The following is a 14,146-nucleotide window of genomic DNA, read 5'->3' as shown; positions in this document are numbered from 1 at the left end:
GTTTAGTGCTCTGCACAGACACCCCAGACGGTCAGCAGGGAATACGTCGAAATGCATGTAAGTCATTATTTGATAATTTAGTATGGTTAAGCATGACTATGAATCATCATAACAACGTTTATAGGTCATAAAAGTCAAAAAGCATCATAGGTCCTCTTTAAATGCATGCATGTTTCATATGATGTGATTGATCGTTTAACACATAATAAAATAAAACCAATGAACCACTTGTTCATTTTTAACATGTAACACGTTCACAACTCAACCAATTAGAGACCAGTCAAAAATTGTTCTTAAATCAGAATGTCTAACTTTAGCCTATTAGAAATAATCTAAATTACTGAATTTTGGGGGGGAAATTGTCAGTAGTTTTTTTTTAGAATAAACATAAACACGTTTATGTTGGATTGTTTTGGATTGTTTTATCTTTTCTTTTGTATTATACAAATATGCGTATAACACAAACATTTTGTTCTCATCCAATTGCATTAGTTTAATGAGGGAAAGCTTAACCAAAGGTAACCAGTTAAGCAAAGGGCGCCCCCTGGTGGATCATCATGTAATACCCAGTGCGACCATACTATATACAGTCATATACAGTAGGTACATTTAGTGAAGTAGATCAAAAATAATGGGAGACACGTTCAAGAAATACATTTTAAAATCAGAACAGCAGAGATTGAGGGCGCTGACATTGTGTATCTATTTTGCTGGATCCTACATGTCCCAGGATGCGCGCCATAGCATTGTGTATCCCTCTTTTTCAAGTAGGAATATTCATCATAGTGGAATATAACTAATTACATATACTGAAGAAGGCTACTTCAGTATGTGAGGCATATAGCTACTATATTTGAGTATTTTTTCATTCATGCCATTGTCTACTTGTTCTACACTTCATTTCAGCTGGAAAAACAATGCATACAGTAGAATCATACAAGTAAAACTGAAAAGTTTAGTCACTAGAGAGAAAATTAACTGGCAGCTATTGTGAATTTATTTTCCTTGTAATTATTTTAATAATTTATTTATTCATTTAGCCTATTTTAATGTTAAAGTTTAGACAAAACAAAGCATTGTGAAGGCATCACTTTGGGCTTGTCATTACACCATATCTGACAATTTTCTGATTTTAAACAAACCAAACAATGAATATAGACATTGATCAGCAGATAGCCTACATTTAAATTACTTTGAATACTATAATAGTTTAGTGATCTACTTACAGACTTTTACATCAATATAGTAGCCTACTTTTACTTCTAATAAATTATTTATTAGGCATTAGTCGGCATACCTTTACTTTATTAAAGGATCTGAAATACTTCCCTCACCATCTATGTCAGAGGGTGACAACTATCGTCCTCTGCACGCGCTTGCATTCAGGTGGATTGCAGCCTTTTGGGTCACATTCGATTACATGAATACTCGGCTCTAATGCCTTATTCTCTAAAACGCGTTATGATGTACTGTGTAAGTGCATTGTTAATGTTAACAGTAACCCACGTTATAAGTGCCTGCCGCCACCGTGTCACGCGTACACTTAAATAAACATTGTCAATGCCATCAATGAATGTGAGAATGTAGGCCTATCGTTATAGCAGAAAATAACCGAACGCAGCCCTCTGCGGTCACATGCTTGTCAAGCTGGATCAGCTGACATCACACCGCTTCTGCTTTTTCAGAGGCTCCTTCTCATCCGCCGACTGGACAGCGATTCTTAAATCAGAATTATATCGTTGTAACTCCGGCGTCATATTTGAGGATTGAGCCCAGGTTACCTCGATCTAGCTGTTTAGACATTACAGATAGATGCTGCTCGAGTATATGATGGACGGACACGCGATTCTTTACACGGGGGTCACTTTGGCCTTCTGGACTACCATACTAATCGTTGGTAAGATAACATTTTCCTTTAATATTTGACAGACCCTTTGAATTGATCAATTAAATCGTCTATTTCCTAAACTCGCGAAACAAGGAGAGTTAAGCTAGTCGTCTTAATTTAAGGCATAACGCGTTTTTCTTAATCATTTGACAGCAATCATTTGTGGACCTGGCTACATCCTGGGACTAGAGCTGATGCGGCTGTTAGCATTTTGTTTGCTAGCTACATATTGGGGAGAAGGTTATTTGTGCATTCATACCCAGAACATGATAACACACCATATTGTCACTTGGGATTGTCGAAATATTTTGCATAGGTAATATTCAAGACAAGCGAACTGTTATTGCATCCGAGTTAGCAGCTTGCTACGCTTAACCTAACGCTGAGCTAATGACAGGTAGCTCATAGCCCATAGCTAACAGTTTGGAGCAGAACATATCTGATGTCCAGACGTCGTGAAAAAGGTGTTTGTGTTGGCGTGGGAGTTGTGATAAAGAGGCCCAGGTTGATTGTATCTAAGTAACACCAGTGTAACATAATGTAAGCTGTTTAAGTAATGTATTTTAGCTGGGCTAACGTTAGTTGGCTAGCTGGTCGTGTGCACAGCTGACTGATTGAAAGGGTTCCAAACAGGAACTGCAGCAGTTTTCACGTGAGAGTGAGCTATCACACTAAAGTCAGAACTTCCACCATCGCCTTTAGCACTTAAATGTGACACTGTTTAGCACTTGGTTCAGAGTGGAAACCTTTTTCAATTGTGCAATTTAAATACTGTCAATTTCTGTTTAACTTAATGCTCTTTCACATAGGCCCACTTACTTAAATGTAGATATATGCATCTGGCTGATTTTGTTTATTTGTTTATTTCTTGCAATTTCATACTAACTTAATATTTGTTTTTTTTGTCCACAGGTACCTGCTATACCATATTTGACCTTGGATTCCGCTTTGATGTGGCATGGTAAGCACTGAAGATACTGTCTGCAGGTTAATTAGATCAGTTGTGATGACCTCGGGACAGTACTGTGTTTAAATCTGGACTCGTAAAATTTTCCCAAATAGGACGACCAAGCTCCCAGTCTTTCTTTCTTTATTCTGCCATCTATCAGAAGGAAGACAGGATCGGGTTTTCGGTTTATATTTATATTATGTTTTATATTTCTGTTTTATTATGGAGCTGCAGCAATTCATCCATACATTTATAAATTGAACAGGTATGGGTAATCTGCAACTGTTTTGATTTAATCTAAAGGCAAAAATGCCAAACAAATCCTGTTGGCAATCCTGAAAGGATTTGCTGCTTTTGTTGACGTATATAGGATAGTCAGTGGAATATCGTAAGAAGCTGTTTGTAGGAATTTGTTATGGGGGCATATTTATTTATTTTTGGCAATTTATAGATAAAACAATACATTTAAGTATAATTTAAATGCTAGATTAATCTACAACGAACATAACATTTTTTTATATATTTTAACATTAATACTGTTCTGATGCAGTTATCTGCACACTTGTTTTTGGCCATTTTAATGGGATCTATGTTTTAAAAGAAGTAGATTTTAATTGGTTTGTCCAACTTTATGTTTAAAACCAGAGCCCTTTTTTATTGAACAATCTTAAAAGGGATGTATAGAATGTTTCTAGGATGAGTCTTCATCATATCCTTTGTTTACAGGTTCCTGACAGAGACTTCACCTTTCATGTGGGCCAGTTTGGGCATTGGCTTGGCCATCTCTCTGTCTGTGGTGGGAGCTGCCTGGTGAGTTCCCAACACAGTTTGAAATGGTGTTTTGAATGGTGGTACTCGAAGGCCTAAAATGCACTTTTTTTTACAGAATCATTTCCTCTTTCTTGATACACCCAGGGAAGTAGTAAATGTGTAAATGTGGAACTGGAACATCTTAGAATTAGTAATAAATGAACACTGGAGTATCTTTTTATGCTTCGTTTCCAACGAGTAGAGCGGGTCGGATCGGAGCGGCTCAGAGCGGGACAGCTCACTTTTAAGAATCTCGGTGTTGTTTCCACCGCCGACCCTACCCTTACTGGTAGGGCGGGGTTTAGGCTGGACTGCGATAGCCGACGCCAGAATGTGGGTCAAACTATCGGGCTGTGGGAACAACTGTGGTCAAGCCAGCGGTCTCTTGTTTTTGCTTGGTCAAACCAGCCGCTTCTTTATTTATTCCCCCCGTGTTGTGAGCACAGAGACGGCTCGGTGCAACTGATAGAGACAGTGAGCGAACAGCACTGGCTGCGGCAGCTACGTGACATCGTAGCAGTGGGACACAGTGTAGCCAACTGATTCATTTAATGACGAGGAAAAACACCACACAATAAACAGTGCCGCGCTCACATTTTCGCCAAAACTCTCTTCACTCTAGCCGAGGTGACTACAAACGGCGGAGATGATTCAAACCAGCCGCTTCTTTATGTATTCCCCCCGTGTTGTTGTGAGCGTGTATTTTACTACTATCTATGGCGTAAACACACAGAGACCGCTCGGCGCAACTCATAGAGACAGTGAGCGAACAGTGCTGGCTGCAGCAGCTACGTGACTATGGGACACAGTGTAACCAACTGATTAATTTATTGACGAGGAAAAACACCACACAATAAACAGAGCTGTGCTCACATTTTCGCCAAAACACAAGACTCTCTTCACTCTTGCCGAGATCTACACATGGCGGAAATGATTCTTTCGACCAATCAAATGACGGCAGTGTGTAGCTCCGCCTTCTCATGCATTTTCGGCCCGCTTTCAGGCCGCTAGTACCCCTACGGAGGAGTACTGAGATCGGGAGCGGCTCAGAGCGGTTAGGTGCGCTTAAACCGTACCCTACCCAACTTTTGGCAAATGAAAAGCCAAACTACCCGGACCGAACCGCTCCGACCCGACCCGCTCTACTCGGTGGAAACGAGGCATTAGATGCTCCCTTTTTAGGTTCTTGAATTAATTGATGAATCCAAAGATATGTCAGTTATACTCAGACTACATTATACTTTTTGATGAGCTTCATTCTTACATTTTGCAAACCCGGACAACTTTTTTCACACCACTGAATCTGATTCAGTTCTATCATACGCTTGGATTACAAAAGCAATATTTTTTTATTTAAAAAAAAGAGCATTCAACTGGAACTGAGGGGTTTGGCCTTTGCTTTGCACTGTCGTTTTTTCAAAGCCACGGTCTTTTCGCTTGTGGATAAAGATCAGTCGATGATAAAAAAAAAAATACAGACAAGCTGCACTAAATGGGTGAAATCACAGATTCTCCAGTGTGAAACAGCCACACAGAGAGCTCCCTTCCTTTTTGATGCAGATTCAATAAGCAGACTGAAAAAAAAAGAAAAAAAAAGGACCAATTATAGGCAACTGTGCAGACGGCAAAAATCCACACTATACGACTGTCAGGCTCCCAGCACTGTTGAGCTACTGTGTGTTCGGCTGTTGGGGTCCCAGACATGTTGCATCTGTAATATACTGACTAAATTTAATGTTGCTGATAATTATGATACATACGTGATACAATAGGAATCTCAAACATTTCTTAGTTACTTTCCAGTATTGGTAGTGTGTTGAGCTAAAATGAACTGCAATCTTGTCATGAGTGTTTTCCAGAAAATGTAAATAAGTAACTACTTTCTTCTTTATGCTTTTTTTTTTTTACCTTGTAGTTTTCTATCATGTTGTTCTGAATCTTGTGTGTGTCTTCCAGGGGAATCTACATCACTGGCTCAAGCATCCTTGGTGGAGGTGTAAAGGCCCCACGAATCAAAACCAAGAATTTGGTCAGGTAGGCTCGTTCAGAAATGTTCTCTTTTATTCTGTTCATCTCGTCTCTATTTTGTGCTATTTTATGTTTTCATATTTTATTTGCTCATTTGTTTGTTGTGCTTTATGTGAAGTAGCTGCTGTAGCATATTTTTCAGTTTGGGATTAATAAAGTGCCCTATTCTTCATCCCTTCATTGTTTTTGGTCTAAAAATCAGCAACATAACAGAGCAGTGTTTTGTTTTACATAATCCTGAGTCCTGCTCTCATTGGCTTTGTCCACAATTTGAAGCCAGTGAATGACAGATTCACTAAGCGTCCATGACTGCAGTGTGTTACTGTACATTGACTGTGTAGAACAAGCTGCCAATTTCAAACCCACTATTCTTACTTTGTCTCCCTGTAGCATCATCTTCTGTGAAGCTGTAGCCATTTATGGCATCATCATGGCCATTGTGATCAGCAACATGGCTGAGGTAAGCAATACGCACTTTTGTTGTTCATTATCCAAAACAGCGCAATTGTCTTTTTTTTTTCTTCTTTGGAGGGTGTTTCAGATAGGGGACCACTGTACACAGCCTTAAATGAAGTGGACAGAAGGAACTTCTTATATAATTTCAACAGAGCATAGATGGCTGTTCTAACAATCATTTTCTTCCATCTTCCAGAACTTTAGTGGAACAACCCCGGAGACCATTGGGGCGAGGAACTACCAAGCTGGTGAGAAAACAGACATAAAGCCACTGAATGCAACACATCAGAGGAAAAAAAAATCCACTCCAAAAAACCTCATGAGAGACTTAAGATTTTTGCCGCACTCAGTCTGAATTAAGTAGCAAAGTATTAAATATGGATGGCTCAGTAGTACATTGACCAAAAAAAATCCAATGAGTTTTGACAGATCTATTAACCTGTGTAGACCCCAGATTTAATTCACTCATGAAATATGTGAAATATTTTTTCCCGCTGGCAGTTCCACTTAGTCATGGAGGTCTCTGACTCATTTGATATCCGTCCCACTAGGTTACTCCATGTTTGGAGCTGGCCTCACCGTTGGCTTCTCTAACCTCTTCTGTGGCATCTGTGTGGGCATCGTGGGCAGTGGAGCAGCGCTGGCAGACGCCCAGAACGCCAGCCTCTTCGTCAAGATCCTCATTGTGGAAATCTTTGGCAGCGCTATCGGCCTGTTTGGTGTCATCGTGGCCATTCTGCAGGTGAGCGAGACAAATGCTGCCTTTTCGCTAACACTTTACAATAAGGGTACATTAAAACACTGTTGGTTTCCGCGTAGTTAATGTTCATTAAGCATTAAATAACAGTCATTTAATGCACTCTTATTGTAAAGTGTAACCGCTTTTTCTTCTCTTCTTTATGTCTCCACAATCTTTAGAGGAGGAAACCATACATGGCTTTTGAATAAAAACGCCATTGCTTAAAAATAGTAAATCTCTTATGAGAGTCTAGATGGATCACTTCTGTGTAGATATAATGATTCTGCTTGTTTTTATAATTTTGTAACGACTGTTTTTTTTTTTCTCTCCCTCAGACGTCGAAAGTAAAGATGGGCGACTAGAAGATGCATTTGCGCTTCGAGAAGATAAAAGAGAAACTGCTGGAAAATGAGATGGATTATTGTGTAAATACATCGTAAATTATTTAAATGTCTCTCTTTGCCTGGTATTGTTTTCAACCATCATTCATGCAAGAGTGGTAACGTGCACACACCTATTGGGTTCTCTACAGCTACTGGGAGAAGAACAATCCTTCTGTATCTCTCCAACAGTTCAGCATAGTGAGTACTACAAGCTGTATGTACATGTTGTAAAGGAGTTTAGATCTGCTTCAGTCTCTAGCCTTGAGCTGTGAAGAAGACTTGCAGCTGAATCCCTTTCATGGTGTAAGGATGAGTTCAAGTCGGGGCATTTTCTTCTGACCAATCTTGGATGAATGATGAGATAAAAATCACACCAGAGCATTTGAAAATATTTGTGTGTGTGGCTGTGTGTGTATGTGTGCTGGACACGTGATCTGTCTTGTTTTTTTTCTTTGTTCCTGTGAAGCATGAGGGTGTTAACCATTGTGTTAGTTACTGTAGCCTGGTCTGTCATTTTCTTTTTCTTTTTTATTTGTTTTTTTGTTGATTTTGTAACTGTTCTTTGCTAATAAGCAAGTGATCCTTAATACAGTATTTTGTCAGGCTTCCTGCTGTAAAAGTGATGGATAATCTATGAAGTTTTAAATCAGATTACTGAATAGGATCATTAATAATGTCACCATTTGGAGTCAGAACATCAGAACATCCTCTCATTTGTTAATCAGTGTTTACATGAAAGGAGAAAGAAATGGTGGATACCCATGATCATTTAGTTTTAAGAGGCCCATTTGTTCATAGGCCTCAAAGTAACTATTTCCATCCTCTGAATTTGATTCTCTTCTAGCTCCCAAACAAGGTCAAATCTTATTGCTCCATTATGTAATCAAGCAACTTTATGAATACATCTTTTTGAAAAAAAAACCTCATTTTAAAGCTCTTACAGAAAAGCGTCCAATTTCATTTTATTTTTTTAATAAAATGTCTTGTTTTGGATGTACATCTTAACATGATGGATGTTCCCAAAAAAATGTCTAACATTCCTCAAATAACCTTAATGTGTATGTAATGATTATAATTGTGTGTGTGTGTGTGTGTGTGTGTGTGTGTGTGTGTGTGTGTGTGTGTGTGATTGAGTGTTGGTAGAGCACAGTTTAAATGAACAAATTCGACCCCTACACCATCACAACAAAGCCATTATCAAGTGTTTGTCAAAGTTTGCATGTCCTTTCTATTTGCTGGTAGCCATAGAATTTTCTCATTTTCTGAACCTTGGGGCTGCCAGCTGACCGAAGAATTTAGTTGATTTGGGCACCAAGTGCAAAATGCTTGTATGGAAAACACGTTTACTAACTCTCCTTGTTTCTTTATGCATCATTCCACAATTTAAATTGACAGACCATGGCTAATAATGTAAATCGACTCTAATCTTTGCTGTAATTTTTCCCCCTCCAACCCTCTTGTGGAGATGTGAATGAGTATTTAAATCTTTACATGTGGAAACTGGATCGTCTTACATATATCCAGACCTGGCGTCCCCAAAGAAGCAATATCGTCTTTGTCCTCTGCGGTGGTCGTATGATTAAGCCACAGAGGATATTTACTCCTAAGGTTTCTTTGGTAAAACCAGGCTCTGTACCAAACTCCCTTCAGGCTTTCAGTGACTGTAGATGGTACCGTGTGTGCATTATGTTGATGTGATGGTGAACAGAAAATAACTCATTGTTTTTTGACATTGTGTATATTAAGGAAAACAGATCCTCCCTCTGGCTTCATAAATGTCATTGAGAAAAATAAAATGGTCCAATCAAGATCTGTGGATTTGTTCCTAACTTATATAATTGTTCATGATGTTTAGTGTCCTCTGTCCAGCCATTATAAACAGTACTGCGTCGTGTGTACTGTGGTTTGAAGTGTTAACTGGTGGCGTGACCTATCGCTGTCTATTATCTTGCTTCCTGCAGCGTTTACTTGCGTCCACTAGATGGAGACAAACGCCTAAACATCTGATGAAACTGAAAATTCGGTTGAAGAAATAGTCATCTGCTGTTAACCCACATGATAATATTATTGTTGGCTGAGGAAGCTGTTTACATCGGTTATAGCGTGAAATTGAATAAAAAAAACCTTGTTCTATGTGTTTTTTTAATTCAGTCTTTCACTCAGTGCATACTTATTCACAATATTCATAATATCTAGTGCTCAACAACATATTTGTGAGTATCATTGTGATCATGCCAAATGCTTAATTTATCTTAAACAAGACTTAGGTTTACACCCAAACTGTTTAAACATAAATCTTAATCTCAAATAATTTAATCTAAAATTGTATTACTATAATAAACAAATAGACAAAAAGTGTCTGTTGAGTCAAGGCCTTTTAGCCAATTAGTAAACTTATTTACTAGAGTAATACACCTTTAAAATATGTCTGCTTAGTGTAAAAAAAAAGAAAAAATGTCTGAGGATAAGACATGAGGATGCAACATCAACCATGTGTGTGGATATTAGCCTATTTGAATGCTAAAAATAACCAAAAGAGTAGGCTAATAGGTGGTCAATTGTTTGCCAAACTGAGTAAACGGGAACAAACCACTTTAAAATATATTAAAAAGGTTAAAAAAAAAGATGCATTCTCTAAAAATCTGCCCTATTATTTAACTGATAATATTATTTAAAAAATTAGGTTTTTAAATGATGAGCTAGCTTAGACAAGCAGGAAAAAAGGAGAAACGCGTTTCTGGACCATCCGGGCTTCCATAGGCAGCAGGAGCGAAGGGACCTGCTCGCTGCTGCCACAGCCTGAGAGCATCCTTTTTCTCTGCCTTCTTATCCTCCTCAGCAAAACACAGCGGGATGACGGGAAACCATGAGCATATCATCTCTCTTCTCGCCGGTTTGCGATAGAATCTTCGTAGTGGGTCGCGTTAGTTGTTTGGCTAGCGCAATGCTACACAAGATGAGGCTGTTTTCCCCCACGGGATGAGGAGCACACATAATAGCCTGTCTGTGGAAACGAGAATAATATAGTTATCTTTAGCACAGGGCGAGCTGGGCTGAACCTCCAGCTGCTTCTAGTGTTTTTTTGTTTCTTTTTAAAAAAGATTTTGCAATTATTTTTGCAACAAAAAGCTCTTTGACAGCTTATTAATTTATTTTCTATTTTGGATCATCTCCTCGGCTGGTGTGCTTGAGATCAGCGGTGCTCCAGGAAAAGGAAGATGCACGGATGGAAGTGCTCGCCTGTCAACATCAAGGTAGGTGCTCTCTGCTTTTTTTTTTTTTTTTGCTGTTCTGGTACGCATTGTTTCATTCGGCATCGCCTTTTCTTTGTTTCCATCCAGCCTGCATCCATCATGCACATTTATCCTGGCACATCCCGCAGTTTATAGCCTTCTGCTTTTATTTCCAAGCAGCAAAATATACGCTACAGTGTGTGAATGTAATCGTATGCATTGCCCCCTACCCTCTTTTGTTATCATGCACACAGACAGTAGGCTACTGCCTCAAACTAGCAGCATCTCTTTACACCCGCCATACTAGGCTTTACTCAGCCATCCCCTGCACACTGCTCTTCCACAGTAGCCTTCATGAAACATCCCAACACAGGAAACAATCAAGCGTTCATTCTGGGTTAAATGTACAGCTTTAGAACGTTTCAAATATCCTCTTCTTGCTACAGTTTTTCTGAAATGTTGCTGGCACTATCATCCCCCTTCCACTTTTATAAAGAAAGAATGCAAGGTATATTATTGACTACAGCATCTCCCTGTCTGGACACATCAGCACACTTCAGAGCAAAGGGCACTAGTGTGCACAGCCAGCGGTAAAGAGAGAGAGAGAGATAGAGAGAAAGAAGAGGAGGAGCAGGGGGCTTCTTCATCCCAATGCTTAACTTAACCAGGCGTTTACGCAGAAGCTCTGTATGCAGACCGTAATCCAATCTGACATCTCTCTCTTCAAAATGACACTACTATCTCTAGAGGGCTATACTGTATAGAGAGGCTATTGTAGCAAGTGGACTGGATCTACTTTGCATTGTGCTAAGTTGTCCAGCGCAGAGTTTCACCCAGTGTTTTACATGTAGGCATTGTTTTATATTTTAGAAGCTTTTAGGTGAGTTTTGAATTAGAGTATGTTTGTACTCGCATTTAAGAGTTGCTCAAGAGCTAGAAGTAAAGTCGGATGCCTAGAGAAGTATTGGGCTGCATCAAACTGACTACTGTATGTTCATTGAGGATTTTCTTGGCTACTGATAAAATATCCATGATTTTCCTCAAAGCCCAAGGTTACGTTATTAATGGTTGTTTTCTCCAAACTGCCCAAACCCCAAAGGTAGGTTATTCAGTTTACTGTTGCATAAGATGAAAAGATAAACAAAAATACCATCTAATTTGAATCTAAAATATGGTTATTTATTTTATTTTCACTTGAAATTTGACTGATCAAAAGGGTCAATATAGATGTTAATTTGTCTGTCATTTGACTACACAGAGTAACAATCAAAACACCCTTATTGCACAATAATCATGTAATCTACTCAATGAGAAATTGTTTCATGTGTACTCTCTGCGTATTTCATGTGCGCCAATACAGCCTTTAAGCCAACATAGGTCATAAGTCACGCTAGAGGTGACCAGAATTGGACAGCGTGGGCATTGTTTTTAGTATCAGTAGACCAAACCACATGTCTTAGTGCTGTCAAGTTCACTCATGTGCAGAAACTTCTTTTGCCCATCTGTTGTGAAAAACCTGTTTTATGTGGGATTTGACTCCAGGCTTATCAGATAGCAGAGCGGTGGTTGTTAGACTGTGTAATTACAGGTGGCAGGGTGATGGTGTCTTTTTTTTAATTCATTATTTTGTACGTTTTATTATTTGTATGTCTATCTTCATTTTATGTCTATTTTAATGTGAAACTTGTAATGCATGTGATTTTATGTGACTCCAACCGAGCAAACCGTCTGTTTATTTAGCCAACAGTGTCTCATCATCAGCAGTGTCATCATTTTGTAAATGTAAAAGTTTTGAATTAAGACCTTCAGTATTTCGATCAAGAAGCTCATGAAAGATATGTCAGATTAAGTAGTCGACAGCTGCTATTTCAATGTGCTGGATACATATTTAATGAACATTTGGGTCTTATAAGTATCTGATGGGGATGGGTGCCAAAAAACTTGATCAGGACGTTCCCTATTCTATTCTACCTGTCAGGGCAGAATTGGCTACATTATGTCATAGATTGTGGTGACTCAGGTATTGCTGTATCTCTCTTCCTGCCATGTCTCTCCACTGTTAACATTTAATGAAAGGCACAAAATGTCCTCCATCCCAGTGCCATTGAAATAATTGCTTTGACATTTCAAGGAAATGCGTTGCTGGTTGCCTGGCAACATCTTCGTGATGACAAGATTCCAGGAAGCTGTTGCTCCCTGCCAACCACAAGTTGTTGTTTCAACACTTTTATACAGATTAAGGAATGCTGATATAAACATGTTAGTTAGTACATATGCTGGAACTGGAAGACAGAATTTGTTACATTTGGACCGAGCCATGCTAGGCGTTTACCCTCTGTCTCAAGTCTTTGTGTATCGACCCTCTCAAGTAACTCTTTGGGAAAAAGCGAATAAGCTAGAATTAATCAACTACTTCATTAAGGTATTGGAGTTGTCTTATTGCAGGTAATTGCCAAAGACAGCCCCTTGAGTGGAAAGTAAAACTAAACTACATAGAAATGTATAGAATTAAAAAAGATTTGTGTCGCTTTTACCCCCCTAACTTTAAAGTTAAGATAAGAAAAACAAGATTTGAAAAGTATCCTTTTATTTACCTATCAGTGTACTTTTGGATTCAACATGACTACAGATGCCATTCCCTTTTAAAACTTTAGCTTTTCATATAAAGCGTTCCTTTTTACATGGAAGGACAGGTTAATTAACCATACAGCTATTTGAATCATAATTGGTCAGTAGTGGCCTTAAGCCTATAGTGTCCCACTAATGTATTATAAAAGCCTCCCCAAAAACTAATTTAAATAAACTGTCTTTAATAAACCCCTTCACCGAATAATCCCTATCTCACTCGCTCTACCCGCAATTCCAGTGAAGCCTTCCTTCCGCTGAAGCACTTCATTTATTTCTTTGCTCCGTTGCCAAATGAACAGCTGGATCAGAGAGAAAGAGTTGAGTCTAAGGATTGTAGCCAGCCACACACACTTGGTTGTATTTACAGAAGTCGGCGAGTTCAGCCTGCATGCTGAGAAACGGCAAACGAAACTGGTGGAGGATTCCTAGAATGGCTCTCGGCATCTGTCTCAACGTGTTAATGCTTTCCCCACTGCCTGGAGTGTCATTGAAATATCCAAACGAGCGACGTCTCATAGATTTTAATCAGTCAATTTTGTCCGATGAAAACAAATGTACAGAAAGTAAAGCTGGACCTTTTTGAATCCAAAGCATTTGTTCCTTTCGATGAGACGAGAAAGTAAAGAAAGGAGAGCAGAGAGGCAATTTTTCAACAGTCCAACCTCCTTCAGATCAGAGACAGCTGAGAGGCAAATTAATATCTACATGGGCAGAGCTGAGCAGAGAAAAGGGTCGAGCGCAGAGAACACAGGAGTTTTTTTCTGATCAGGTGCTTTTTGTTCTGCATATAACTCCGCTGAGATTTTTCCACATTTCTTTCTTTTTTTCTTTCCCACTCGGTTCTGTTTTTAGCTCGATGTCTCTACAGTCAAAAGCATACAAAAACATGTCACAATAATCTGAAAACTGTAGGCCTATTCTCTTACATAATAATAAAAGCTGAATAGTTTATTATACAGTGAGCAGCAAATTAAAATCACAGATACTTAGGAATCATCGGAATTTTCACTAATTAGTTAATGTTAGTAGAAT

At 38.9% G+C, this 14,146-nt stretch overlaps 1 protein-coding gene across 1 annotated transcript; it reads left to right on the top strand.

The window, feature by feature from the left end:
* Positions 1 to 1,676: 1,676 nt before the first annotated feature.
* atp6v0b (ATPase H+ transporting V0 subunit b) lies at positions 1,677 to 9,049 on the top strand. The gene is made up of 8 exons (XM_080034689.1): positions 1,677 to 1,897; positions 2,801 to 2,849; positions 3,564 to 3,647; positions 5,604 to 5,681; positions 6,066 to 6,135; positions 6,328 to 6,379; positions 6,683 to 6,873; positions 7,206 to 9,049. Exons 1-8 carry the CDS (start codon positions 1,813 to 1,815, stop codon positions 7,230 to 7,232), a joined length of 636 nt encoding a protein of 211 aa, XP_079890815.1. The 5' UTR covers positions 1,677 to 1,812; the 3' UTR covers positions 7,233 to 9,049.
* Positions 9,050 to 14,146: the final 5,097 nt, after the last annotated feature.

Source organism: Ammodytes marinus (genome assembly GCF_949987685.1).
Source record: "Ammodytes marinus genome assembly, chromosome: 9".
Classification (NCBI taxonomy): Eukaryota; Metazoa; Chordata; class Actinopteri; order Uranoscopiformes; family Ammodytidae; genus Ammodytes; species Ammodytes marinus.
This window is presented reverse-complemented; position numbering and strand designations above follow the sequence as displayed.